General features: G+C 57.1%; 1 protein-coding gene across 2 annotated transcripts; it reads left to right on the top strand.

Annotated features, from left to right (window-relative positions):
• Positions 1-1,039: 1,039 nt before the first annotated feature.
• On the top strand, positions 1,040-11,182 carry FRS3 (fibroblast growth factor receptor substrate 3). 2 transcript variants are annotated; one of them, XM_082295985.1, is made up of 7 exons: positions 1,040-1,238; positions 3,510-3,632; positions 3,795-3,883; positions 4,793-4,979; positions 6,749-6,910; positions 7,388-7,539; positions 8,358-11,182. In XM_082295985.1, the coding sequence occupies exons 3-7, from the start codon at positions 3,818-3,820 to the stop codon at positions 9,246-9,248; spliced, it is 1,458 nt and encodes a 485-aa protein (XP_082152111.1). In that variant the 5' UTR covers positions 1,040-1,238; positions 3,510-3,632; positions 3,795-3,817; the 3' UTR covers positions 9,249-11,182. The 2 variants fall into 2 exon arrangements, with proteins under 2 accessions (XP_082152111.1, XP_082152112.1); XM_082295986.1 differs by having other exon boundaries at positions 8,456-9,195.
• The last annotated feature ends 2,453 nt before the right edge of the window (positions 11,183-13,635 follow it).

The raw sequence follows: 13,635 nt of genomic DNA, 5'->3' as shown, positions 1-13,635 counted from the left end.
CTCCATGGCAACACCCCGGAGCAGCGCGGTGGCACCGGCGCGTGGCCGCAGTGTCCCCACGGAGGGCAGGGACACAGCTCGGGGGCTCCGCGTGGGAATGTCGGGATGAGGAGCCGGCGGCTCCAAACCCAGGGCTGATGTCCGGCAGCTCCACGCCGGAACCGTGGGTGAGATTGGAATTTTAAAACCTGGAACTGTGGAATCTGCAGCTCGGGTTCACTCTCCTCGGGGACTCCCTGTGTCCTGGGTGTGCCCTGGACCCTCCCCATGTGTTCCCGGCCGGGCAGCTGTGCCCCATCCCGGCCCAGATGGGCATTCTGGGTTCAGGCAGGGTCCTGCACAGCCGGACCACGAGCATTCAGGAGCCCTGCGAGGCGGTCTGGGGGTGCAGCGGGACCCCAGCAGTACCCCGGCATTGCCCGCACTGGTTTAGTGCTCTGGGACTGGTGGGACTGGGCCGGGGACGCTGTGAGTGCTTCAGCCTCCCCGAGCCCCCTCCTTCCCCAACGCCCCTCTAGAGTCTCCCTCTACTCCAGACCCCCCCAAATCCCCCTCCCCTGACCGAGAGCATCCTTCCATCCCAGACGCCCCCAAATCCCCCTGCACTGACCCCTCAGCCCCTCTCCTTCCCCAGACCCCTACCCGATCCCCCTCCATCGATCCCCCTCGAGCATCCCCCGAACCCAGACCCCTCAAATCCTCTTCCAGCATCCCCCCAGCCCCTCTCCTTCCCCAGACCCCTGCCCAATCCTCCCCCACTGATCCCCCACGACCATCCCCCAACCCAGACCCCCAAATCTCCCTGCGCTGACCCACCCCAGCGTCCTCTCCTGCCTCAGACCCCCAAACCCTCTCACTGACCCCCCAAAACCCTCCCGTTCCTCGCCCCCTTCCCCGGCCCCGCCCCTCCCGGCCCCGCCCCCCCCCCCGAGGCCCCGCCCCCAGCCCCGCCCCCGCCCCCCGCGCCGCGCCCCCCTGGCGCCCCCTGGCGGCCCCGCGGCGCTCTCGCGGTGTCGCTGCTCCGGCGGGCCCGGCCCGGCCCCGATCGCTCCGGGCCCGACCGGGGACCCCCGGACCCGCCGGGCCGGGCAGGGGCAGGGCCGGGCCGGGGGCCCCGACACTCTCCAGGCCCCGAGAAGGGCCGGGTTGGGGGCCCCAGCACGCTCCGGGCTCCGGGAAGGGCCGGGCCGGGGGCCCCGGGCCGCAGCTCCCGGACGGCCGAGCCGGGAGCGCCTCAGGTACCGAGCCGCGCCTGGAGCGGGGCCGCGGCATCGCCCCCCGTCCCCTCCCCTCGTGCCCCCCCCCCCGGGCTCCCCCGGCCGCCCTTCGCAGCCAATTCCCCGGTAATCCCCCGGGACTCGCCCCTTCCTCAGGCCCCTCGGTCCCACGGGCTCTGCAGGCCCGTCCTCCTCCCTCCATCCCCTTCCTCATCCCTTCATCCCCTTCCATGTCCCTGCAGCCCCATCCTCCTCCTCCCTGCAGCCCCTTCCGCCTTCCTCCTTCCTTTTCCCCATCCCTGCAGCCCCTTCCTCATCCCTCCATCCCTTTCCTCCTTCCTCCAACCCCTTCCTCATTTCTCCAGCCCCTTCTCCTGGCCCCTCCTGCCCCCAGAGCTGCCTCCCTGCTCCCTCCCTCGCAGGCTGGGGGGATGTGTTGGGTCTGTCCCTGGAGGGGTTGATGTGGGGCCAGGTGCTTTTCCACACGAGGTTTCCGTGTGTCCCTGTGCAGGGGGTGTCAGGGTGCCCCGATCCTTTGGGATTAGGGGGATCCTCTTCTCCAGCTCTGGGTTTAAGAGAAGGGCTGGCAGGAGGGTGAAGGCACGAGGGGCTTCTGCAGGCTGGGGGTTTGGGAGGAGGGGAACAACCTGGCTGGGAATTTGGGAGAGGTGAGCCTGGTCCAAGCAGGGCTGGGGAGGATTTAGGTTGGGATGCTGGGAGTCTGGATGGGGCTGGTGGTCTTAGGAGGGACCCACTCCTGCTGTGGGGTGTTGGGGTGTTTTTAGTGACTGGCTGAGCTCTGAACTGGCACACAGGTGTTGGGAAGGTGTTGGAAGTGCAGAGCAGGAGACTCAGGAGTTTCTGTGTGAAAGGGATGCTGCTGAAATATTCACCAGCGAGGAGCAGTGGGAAGCGCCGAGGGAGTGTTCAGGCAGCTCGTGGTGGTTTTTTAGTTCATTTGTTCAGTCCTCACTGTAAAAACTGTCCTTGATCAGCCACAGCACTTGAGGCTGACCCCTCGTAGGTGGGGGTGGAGGGAGAGAGGAGTAAAGAAAGAGGGGGCAAAGGCAGAATGTTTTCTCCAGCTGTTGTTCCTGAGGGATTTGGGGGGGTCCTGAGGAGGGAGTGGGAGGGCACAACCACAGAGGACACAGCCCCCAGTGCCCGGATCAGACCGAGCAGGATCTGTTGCTAAATTATTGCCCAAAGCCTGTGAGGGGAAGGAATCCGTGCTGAGCCGAGGAGAGCAGGCAGGCTGGCTGGGGCGGGTGTGGGGCGGCACAGGGAGGGTGTGGTGCTGCTGTAGGGCTGGCAGGTGTGTGCGGGAGGGCAGCTGGCACCGGCTTCCTTTGTTCCTGAGAAGCGTTCTGGGCAATTGGCAGGGCTAGGGCAAGGTGGGGAATTCTCCAAGGGCCAGGGTGAAGGCACGGGGTGCAGTGGGAGGTGATTTAGGAGCTGTTTTGATGTAAAAATGGAATGGGACCCCTTGGCAACTCAGGGGTGGCTCTTCCCCCTCTCTCCAGGCTGGAAGGGGGCCCAGGGCAGTTCTGCCACTCCATGATCCATGGTTTGATTTGGAGAGGGGGGAGGCAGACTCTGGCATGGCAGAGGGAAAAGCTCCCAATGGAAAGAGGCTCCCAATGGAAAGAGGTTCCCAATTTGCCAGGCTGGGATCATCCTGGTGGCTCGGATGGAGAGATCCTGAGCTGCTCTCAGGGCACACCTGGCATCATCCCCTGTTTCCTGCCCGGGGCTGGATCTGGAGTCCTTTAAGTTTCCATCAGGGACAGCAGAATTTCACATTTCTCACTACAAGTGCAAAACCCAGGAATATTTCTCACTCCTACCTGATCCTTGCACTGACTGGGTCAGATATCAGAGTTTTAGTGTTTTGTGGCCTTTTTTGTTTCTCCTGCTCCAAAGCAGAGCAGCTGCTGGTTCTCTGACCCTGAAGGACCTTCCCTGCAGTGAAGGCACCTCCTCATTCCTCAGCAGCAGCTGCCTCACCACCCCTGGCTGCTCAGTTTTATTTTATTCACTCCTCTGTAGGATCCTAAGGATCCTTTTAGGATCCCAAAGCCAGGAAGTAAAACATCTCTTCTTTAATTTTCGTTTTAGCTGTGTGTTTCTCATTGTCATGCAGTTTTCTGTGTTGATATAAATGTAGTTCATTAAGCACGAAATGCACCCACCTTCCTTGGGATGTTTGAAGGGAAGTTCAGTCGCTCTCCCACCCCCTGCTTTTTAATTTTCTCTGCTTTTATCATTGTTTAATTGTCTTCTCCTTGCCAGGTGGAAGATGGGAGTGTTTCCCTCGTGTTTTAGGTGAAACCTGCTTGCCATGAAGTCCTGAGGGAGATAGAGGGACTGCAGCGGGAATTCCTTCTCCAAAACAAACCCAACAACTGCCTGATGGTAAGAAACCTGTTGGCTTTAATTAGTGTTACATTAATCAAGGAGCAGAGTGAAGAGTTGGAGCTCCAAACCCCCTGGGATGGATGGGGGAGGGATACTGGGAGAGGGCAGGAGAGCTGGACTGGGAATGTGATTGTGGCCCGGTTTGTGTCCTGTCCCCAGGGATTGCCTCTCTGCCTGGCGTCATGGGGAGCTGCTGCAGCTGTCTCTGCACAGACAGCATCCCAGACAACCACCCCACCAAATTTAAGGTAAAGTTTTACCTCTTCAACCCCATCAGAGGGTGTGGGACAGCTCTGACAGCACGAGGGGAGAGCAAACCTCTGCCCTTGCACACAAGCATCCCTCGAGAGGATTTGCAAATTCATCACTTCTGCTTTGGGCTTTTTTTTTTTCCCCCCTTTCCTTAAAAAACTCCTGCTGCAAATGTGTTTGTATTTGCTGCTGAATTGTCTCTGCTTGGGAAATGCGAGGAAATGGGGGACTGGAGAGAAAAACCTTTTATTGCTCAGGGCTGTGTTCCAGAGCCTGGGCTCAGACACAGCAGCTGAGCTGCCAAGCTCGCGGGCTCCAGGGCTGACAGCTCGGCGCCTCTGCCAGCCATGAATCCCTGCTCTCAGCTGGGAAAAAGGCAGCAGGAAATGGAGGGGAATCCATGGAATTGCAGTGCTCCGTGGGTGGGCTGGTGTGGGTAGCAGTGAGGGGCACCTGGAGGGCCCTGTCCTGCTCTGGACCCTCACGGCAAGGGAGACATCGAGGGGCTGGAGCACCTGGAGAAGGGTCTGGAGAACTCCTGAGGGAGCTGGGAAAGGGCTCAGCCTGGAGCAAAGGAGGCTCAGGGGGGACCTTGTGGCTCTGCACAACTCCCTGACAAGAGGGGGCAGCCAGGGGGGGTCGGACGAGGAATCAGCCTGAAGGGACAGGATGAGGAATCAGCCTCAAGCTGCACCAGGGGAGGTTTAGGCTGGAAATCAGGAGGAATTTCTGCATGGAAAGCATGGTCAGGCCTTGAAACTGCCCAGGGAGCTTTGGAGTCCCCACCCCTGGCGGTGCCCACCTGGCGATGGATCGAAGCGGGCATTTTGACCTCGCTGATCCCGGAGCTCTTTTCCCACCTCAACCAATCCGTGGCTCTGATTTCCCTGCTGGGTCCCTTGCAGGTGACCAACGTGGACGATGAGGGGCACGAGCTGGGCTCGGGGGTGATGGAGCTGACGCAGAGGGAGCTCATCCTGCACACGCACAAGCGCGACGCCGTCAGGTGGCCCTACCTGTGCCTGCGCCGCTACGGCTTCGACTCCAACCTCTTCTCCTTCGAGAGCGGCCGCCGCTGCCACACCGGGCAGGGTCAGTCCCTGGGGGGGCTCCCTGGGGGTGGCAACGCTGAGATTTCTCTCCCCAAAGGCAGCTGGTCCTCGTGTCTTCCCGAATTCCTGGCGCTCAGGGTGTCCGCAGCCTCTTCCCCCCGGAGTGTTGGTGCACACGTGGGGGGGTGCTGTGGATTAAAAGGGTTAAACTGGGTGTAAATCTGGTGGCCTTGCCTTGCTGGTGCTCGTGGGGATGCTGGTGGAGCATTTTTGGGGTTGTTACTCTGTGCTCTGGGGCAGGAGGGGTGGCTGGGCCTCCCTCAGGAGCTAAAAGGCGCTTGCAAGGCTTGAGGCTTTGTTAAGCATCGTTCAGCTCACAATAAAGCAGCACCTGCACCTTTTTCCGGGTCCCTTTTGGGATTTTTTATTCCACAGAGCAACAATTGGTTGAGTTGTGTTTTCCTTGGTGCTTTTCCCCTAAATTGATCAGTGCTGGTTCTGCTCAGAGCTCTGATTTTGGGCCTGGCAGCACTTTGTGACAGAGGAAAAAGAGTTCCACGTTTCCCTGCTGTTCTGAGCATGCAGAGGGAAGTGAGTCACCCAGGAGCACTGGGAATAGTCTGGGAATAGAGGAATTACAGTTTGACAATGGGGCCTGTTGGTTCCTTTACCAGTCTGTCTCTCTTGCTTTTAAAAAGAGCTGAACATTTTCTTGGCGTCTGCATCCCCTTGGGAGGAAAAAAAAAGTTGTTTCCTCATTCTGTTAACGTGTTTGTAAACTCCAGAAGGACTCCTGTGAGTGCCCAGGGTCTGTGTGGAAGCTGCAGTGGCATCTGCTGCTTTTTAATATTGATTTCAGTGGGGTTTTCCTCTCCTGTCAGGGAATTTGTCCTTTGGTTTCTGCTTTGCCTTTTGCAGGGTTGAGGATCGGTGATGAAAATTGAATGCAGTGATGAAAATTCTGCCTCTCTGTGTGGTTTGGTTCTGTTCAGGCAGAGCTCTCCCATCCTGCAGAATTTTTACCAGAAACACTTCAAGCAGAAATGAGAGGGATGATGGGTTTTGTTGCATTTTCTCCCTTCCTTGTAGGATTTTATGCTGCTTATTAATTTTACCTGGAAGCCTCCTTGCTGATGCTGCTCCCCACCTGAGTCAAGGCAATCCAGCTTTTTTTTTTTTGGCCAGAACGTGGAAAACGTGGTTCTTTGGGAGCAGCCCTTGTTGCCAGGCTGTTCCTGTTGCCATGGCTTTGGTGTGTGCGTGTGCCAGCCTGGGATTGGTTCCTGGGCTGGGCTGCTCCTTTGGGGAGAGACTCTTCAATCCCAGAGATTTTTCAAAACGCGACGTTGCCGTCCCTCCCTCCCGTGCACGGGGCCCAGTCCAGCTTTGAGGAGTCACTGCCCGGATTTTCCCCTGGGAAGGGATGGACTGGGTGCCAGGGGAGTTCAGGTGGAAGAGGTGATCAGTTCCCCTGGCCCTCCACACCCGTGTGGTGTGAGGTACCACAGCTCTGAGGGGGTTTGAAGCCAGGCTGGATGGAGCTCTGAGCAACCTGGGCTTGGGGAAGGTTGGCAGTGGAACTGGATGATCTTTAAGGTCTCTTCCCACCTGAACCATGCTGTATTCCATGATTTCTGGTGGTATTTCCTGAATAATCCACAGGGTTTTGGTTGGTTTTGTGTGGCTGTGGCTTGGTTGTGTTAAACAACAGCAGAAGAAATCAGAATTCATTTAGAAGTGGGAATAACACATCTTTTTAAAGCAGGATCGCTTCCTTGCTTCTCTGACCCTCCTCTCTGGCCCTGGCAGGGATTTTTGCCTTCAAGTGCTCCCGAGCAGAAGAAATCTTCAACCTGCTGCAGGAGCTGATGCAGTGCAACAGCATCAATGTGGTGGAAGAGCCCGTGGTGATCACCAGGAACAGCCACCCCTCGGATCGGGAGCCGGCCCGGAGCCCCCAGCCACCCACCAGTAAGAGCCCATCAGTGTGTGGGGACAGGAGAGGGGACACAGGGCTGGGGGTGACGTCTGCAGTGCTCCCATGGAGCTGCCCATGGAGCTGTCCCATGTGTGCTCCTGTGCTAAAGGCCCCTGCTCGTTCCCCGGGGGGAATTTGGTTTCCGAGGAAACGACGACACGAGAAGCCCTTCAAAGAGTCAGAGCTGTCACCCCTCAGCTGGATTTTGCTGGGCCACCACGTCCAAGTGGCCTCTCCTGAGTAGCTCTTGGGAGGGTCAGGCAGTTTCTCCAGGAAGCCACATGTGGATGGCTCAGTTCCTGTCTCCATGAGGAATTCCATAGATTTAAAGGAGGGCTTTTCCCTTGTCTCTCCTGGACAGGCTGGTTTTACCTTCCAGGGTGTCTAGAAGTGCCCAGGTCATTCTGAAAATGTAAAAATAATTCTATTTTGTACCAATTTAATGCTTCTCTGCCCTGATTCTCTCACAGCTCTGGGCTACACTGGACTTCCCAATGGATTTCACAGCTTCCCTGGAGAATCCCTGTCCTACTCTGCAGCCCGGCACCCCTCAGTGAGCAGCCTGAGACATTCCTCTGTGGGGGAAGACTCAACTCACCCCCTCCTGGGCCCTGAGGAGCAGGTAAACCCACCCTCAACTCTGCTCTGTGCAATTCTGGGTTTCCCTCCCTCAGAGCTCAGGGGATCCTCACCCCTTGCCACTCTTTTTATTCTCTTCGCTTCATTTTGCTCCTGGAGGCTCCTGCTCTCTGACACTTCACTAGAAGTGATGCTCTGTCACAAAAATCTGACTTGTGTCCTCAACCCACTGGTATTTGGGTGGCAGTAACCTGTCAGCTGTCACACAACCCCTCAATTCAGACCCTTTTTATTTTTAGTTTTGAGGTTCAGCTCTTTGCTCTCCGTTGTAGAATTTTAAGATTTTTCCTACAAAACCCAGGGAAGCCTGGGCAGGTGTGAGGGTTGTGGGATCACTTGAGGAGGTAGTTTGTGAGTGGCCATGTGCATCAAGCATGACACAGAATCCCAGAATCACTGAGGTTGGAAAAGACCTTGGAAAAGATTAAATCCAACCTGTGCCCGATGCCCACCTGTCACCCAGCCCAGAGCACTGAGTGCCACATCCAGGTGACACCTCCAAACCTCCATGGGCAGCCCCTTCCAAAGCCTGACCACCCTTTCCACGAGGAAATTCCTGCAGATGCCCAACCATGTGGACACACAGCGTGGATCTGCAGCTGGACTCTTTTTGTCTCTCTCCCAGCCCACAAAACCTAAACCAACTTCTACATTTTACCTCCCAAAACCTTCACGACTTCCAAAATCCCTTTTTCTCCCGTTCCACCAGATGAATTCCCCTCTCCTGGTGGTTTCTCAGCTGCTTTGCTCTGGTCTCTGCTCTCTCCTCCTGTCACTGTCCCTCTGCTTCTCTCCTTGCAGTCCCACACCTACGTCAACACGGCCACCGGGGAGCCGGAGCCGAGGGGCCGGCACTGTATGCACTCCTTGCCTGAAGCCCACCCTCCTTTCCCCCCTAGGAACCACAGCTGCTCCCTGGAAGACCGAAACCCCCAGGTCTTCCTGCAGCCTGCAGGGGAGGTGAAATTCGTGCTGGCTCCCACCTCCGGCTACCGCCGGCTGTGCCGGCATCCCCGGGAATGCCGGGCGCACCTCTGCCCTCCCAACAACAACAACAACGAGTGTCAGGAGGGGTGTCCATCCCCTCAGTGCATCTACGAGAACCTCAACGGGCTGGTGGCCCCCAGCACCTCATCCCTGTGCCGGGCCGGCCGCTCCAAAGTGTCCCGGGAGGACGGGAGCTGCTCCCATCGCCGCTCGGCGCTGCTGCACTACGAGAACCTGCCGGCGCTGCCGCCGGTGTGGGAGCTCCAACCGGCCCGGCACAGGGACGAGGACGCTGGCACGGCAGCCACGCCATCCCCCAATGGCTTCTCCGAGGCTGGCGAGGAGGAGCCCCTGCAGAATTCCCTGAGCTCGGAGAGCGCGGCCCTGCAGCCTCGCCGCTCCTTCCTGCCCAGAGCCCGGCGCAGCCGCCTGCCCAACGTCTTCAGCTTCGACTTCCCCCGGCCCTGCCCGGAGCCTCCACGGCAGCTCAACTACATCCAGGTGGAGCTGGAGCCTGAGCCCTGCAAGGGACAGCAGGACCCCCGGGTGCCACCCCCTGCCAGCCCCGGTGGCCGCCACACCGACTCGTACGCCGTGATTGACCTCAAAAAGACGGCGGCCATGTCCAGCCTGCAGCGGGCACTGCCCAGGGACGATGGCACCTCGAGGAAAACGCGGCACAACAGCACTGACCTGCCCCTGTGAGGGGCCCCAAGTGCCAGCCCCGTGTCGTGGCTTTGGTCCCTGCCCCTCGCTGTGCCCTGCCCCGTGTGGCTCCCATTCGCCATTGTTCGCCCATTCCCTGGGGGGGGCTGCTGCTGTTGAGGTTCGTCTGTCCCTCCGTCCTCCCCTCTCTGTGTCGCTCGTTTTTCAAGCCTTGTGGGATGTTTGGTGACTCTGAGGGTTGAATTCCGGGCGGGAGGTGCCAGCAGTGACGTGGCACCGCCTGGGGTGGGGCAGAGCTGAGCCAGAGCTGGGCAGTGCCATGGGCGAGTGCTCCCAAAAGCGAGCGGCTTTAGGAGCTCCGTGCCAATCGAGCCTGTTCCCTGTGGATGTCACACCTCCAGGAGAGCTCCAGGAGGCCACTCCAGAGCTGGGATTTGCCTTGTGGTTCCAGAGGTCCCTGGAGACGAGGGAGCTCACGCCACCGTGGCCTTTCCACCCTCAGCTCACTGTTCCCTGTGTTCCTGAAGCTTTTTATCCTTCTGTCCCTGTCTCAGATTCAATTTAAATTGGGCAGCTGCAATTCAGCGAGGAGGACACAGAGCCATGGGCACTCACTGTGATCACAGAAACCTGATTGCCTAAATCCTTAAAATTCCCTTCCCTGCTTTAGGAGAGGAGGGAAAGGCCACAACCACGAGGGAGGTTGGAAGTTTGGTCTAGAAAACTTCACTTGTGCCATACCCTGCTTTGTTTTTTTGGAGGGTTCTTTTCGGCAGCTGCTGAGAAGTGTTGTGGATTTATTTATTTGTTTACTTATTTATTTATGAACTGCTCCTTCGCATCCCAGTTCGTTGCCAAACTGGTGCCAGTCCGCAGCGTGCTCTCGGCTGGGGCTCGCTCCTGCTTGGGGGACAGGTCCCAAAAGATCTAGGTGGCTTTGCTGAGCCACCAACTGGGGGGAAAACACTGTGGAAAAGAGCAGCTGGGAATCAGGAATTTATGAACTCGGGCCTGACTGCCACGGGGTGGGTGGGAAATGGAATGGGACACGTGGGAGTGGGAGCGGAGCCGCCAGGCAGCCGAGCTTGGAGTGGCATCAAAGTCGTTGCCTACACCCACACGCCTGCCTGGGGTTGGGAGCAGCCTCTGTTCGGTGTTGGGAGTGAATGTGCAGATTGTTCCCTCAACTACGGACCTGGAAGGGCTAAAATTTCGGGTAAATTTGTGGCCTTTTGCTGTGGATTTTTTGTCTCGATGCCGGGGTTGCGCTGAGCTGCCCCGGGACGTCCCCCCGCCCCTCCCCGCGGGACACGCGGCGGCGGCTCGGCCCTTCCCTGGATTTCTGTGTGCCTGTTCCGATGGAGAGCAGCGCTCTGGGTGCTCTGGAGCCTCACCTCCTGCTGGCTGTGTCCGTGTTCCTCCCGGGACAGGAGCTGGATCCCTGCCCAGCGAGGGTCCCGCTGCCTGCAGAGACGTTGCCAAGCCTCACGTCCCCCTCGTCCTTTGGTGTTTCCCGGTGTTGACATCCATGGAAGAGGAAAGAACCCCATCCCTCAGCTCCAAGCTGCTTCTGAGAGCCAGGAGCTTGATTCCCAGGGTTTGGAAGTTCAGCCTTTTTTTTCTTTTTTGGTTTTTGGTGCTGTCATGTCCTATTGAGCCGTGACCCTGTCGGGAGCGAGGCCACGTGTCCCAAGTCTGAGTGGTGCCATGTTTGTGTCGCAGAACGTGGAGTTCTTGGCTTGCTGTTGCACTATAAATTCCAAGTGTGCCACATGCTTCAATCCACTGGTTTTTCTTTCCATTTTGGAAGTCCTCGTGCTCGTCTTCCATTCTTTCGTCCGCCCCGTCCCTTGTGTCACCCGTAACGGAAAGGAAACCCAAGTAATATATTTTTATATGTATAACAAATGACTTTATTTGAAGGAAAAAGACAACCCTCCTCCCCTCCCCCCAAGTAATGTATCCCCCCTAAATCCAGCTTTCATTTAGGGAAGTGAGAGAAGAAATTGTTTATATCTATATCTATATATAAATATAAATATATAAAAGTTAACTGCGTTAAGCTTTAAATAAAGTATTTAAATAAAGAGTTTCTAAGCTGTCGGTGTCACCCTCTGGGACAGCACAGCTCCCTTCTGGAGCCTCTGTAGGGACCTGCTGGAGCTGAGAAATACAAAATTCCTTTTCCCTTTTTCCCAAGAAAGGGCAAAGAGGATGAAATGTTCTCTGTTTCCATGGAGGAGGAGGTGAGGGCCCTTTCCCACCCCCTTTCCAGGTGGGTTAAATTCCAGGGAATGTGCTGGGCTGGGCTCTTTGTGCTCAGGGCTGGGGCTGTCCTTGGGTGCTGCCCGGTGCCACCAGCGTGGCCACGTGTCCCTGAGGGTGGGATGGAAGGGTCTGTGAGCTCCTGGCATCAGGGAATTCCCTCTGGTGTTCCTTAAAAAGTCTGGCAATCCCTTTTCGGTGGCTCCACGAGAGCTGTGTGTTGGGAAATCCATCTTGGATCACCTGAACTGCTGATTTTACGTCCTCCAGGTGATCTGGGCTGTCCCACCCGGGCCTCCCTTCCCTCCTTGGCAAATCCAGTGTTCCCAAAGGACGCTGGAAGCGGCAGTGACAGGGACACAGCACATCCTTATCCCGGTTATCCTGCGGGATGCTGCTCCTTTTCTAAGAAGGAGAAGAATTCCCTGGACCTTGAAGATGAGGAAGGACCGAGCTGATGGCAGCTGCCCATTCCAGTGTGGAGCATCCTGTGCTCCGTGTCCCCTCGTGTCCCCTCTCCCCTGCTGGCTCAGCAGGCTGAGCTCCAGCGCCATCCCAAACTCCCCGGGAAGCTTTGGCAATGAAAAGCCGGTCTCAGCTCATTGTTTGCGGTGGGTTGTTCCACGTTCGAGCCATTCAATGGGAAGTGTAGTGCCGGCAGCCAGGATGGAACTCAGGGATCTCAGGGTGCGCGTCGTGTTCACATCCCAGTGATTTCCCCCTCTTTTTTGCTCTTCTGGAAAACTTTCCCAGAGCTGTGCCCGCACTAAGCCACGAGGACTCTTTGAGAATTCCGCAATATCCGTTTTTGCGGGAGGAGTGGAAGCGCAGGGAAGGAGCGGAGCCGTGTCCGGCGCTGGCCCCGCGGTTCCCGGAGCCCCGGGAGCTCCGGTGACACATTTGGGATTCTCCGGCGCAGTGGCGCAGCTTCCTCTAGTGGCCGTGGGAGAAACCAGAGGAGGATCCGGGTTTGGGCTGGGAAGTGAGGAGGGAATCCGAGTCCGTGTTCTCTCATCCCTTCGGTTCTGGGATTTGGGTCTTTTCGGAGTTTTTCCCTGCGGTTGTTTTATTTGGGTTGGGAATGTTTCCCCAATCTGTTTTGTCCTTAGGGAACCTTGTCAAGATGGATTTTATGGATTTTCCTTTGGGTCTGACACCGCTCTGCTGGGCTTGGATGGGAAACTGGATGGGATACCCCGTGATCCCTCCAGCCGTGGAATACCCTCCCAGTTTTCAGCAGAATCCTCCCGCTTGGTGGATGCATCCATAAATCTGCATTTGGGTTTCAGGGATCCATCCTGGCCTCTGTGCATCCAGCTGGTACAGATAGGTGGGAAAAACCATCCAAAACCTGCTCTGGAGTTTGTCCCCGGAGCTGAGGGGACGCTCAGACCTCTCCTCCTCTCTGCCCCAAGCTCAGGTGGTTCAGCTTGGTGTTCTGGGAACTGGAAAACTGGGAAAGAAGCTGCTTCAGTGGAATGTTTGCTGAGACTTCGGTTCTCAAAAAGGGTTTAGGCAGCAAAATGAGGTGGATTTGGGTGGTGGCTGAGCCCTGGGGGTGGGAGCTGGGCTGGAGGTTCCAGTGCTTGCCTGGGGACTGGGTCTGTGTGGCCCCATTGGGGGCTGACCTGTCCTCGCTGGGCTCCTTCCTCCACTTGGAATTCTAATTTAGGGATGTTTTGTGAGCAGCCATGGGCTGAGCAGAGGGAATATCACAGCCTTGACCTTTCTAAGCGGTTCTTGTTTGAGTCTGAGTTAATCCATCAGATTTCTTCCCTCGGTATTTCCCCCCTGCTGAATTCCCAAACAGATCTCCCCCTCTTCCCTTTCCCAAGAACCTGTTGGTAGGAACAGAGCTTCTCCCAGTGCTCCAGTGTCTTACCATGGGAGAGTTTTTTCTCTTTTAACCCATTTTAGGTGTTTTTCCCTCAGGGAAGGAGGTGGGAATCCCTGTGAGCTGTGCCTGCCTTAGAGGGAGGGGAAAGGAGAGGTGCTGAGGGTTGAAGGATCAATATTTCTGCAGAGAAAACTCGAATGTGTTTGTTGTTTCTGAGGAATTGTTGTTTTTATTACCTAAATTCTGCTGTTTACTGTCAGGAAAACCAAACCAGGGGTGGCACTCCAGCTCCCTGTTCTCTCATTGTCTCTCTGTGTGATGCTG

The sequence above is a fragment of the Coloeus monedula genome (assembly GCF_965178545.1).
Source record: "Coloeus monedula genome assembly, chromosome: 23".
In the NCBI taxonomy this organism is placed as follows: Eukaryota; Metazoa; Chordata; class Aves; order Passeriformes; family Corvidae; genus Coloeus; species Coloeus monedula.
The sequence above is the reverse complement of the archived record's forward strand: the minus strand, read 5'-3'. Positions and strand labels throughout refer to the sequence as shown.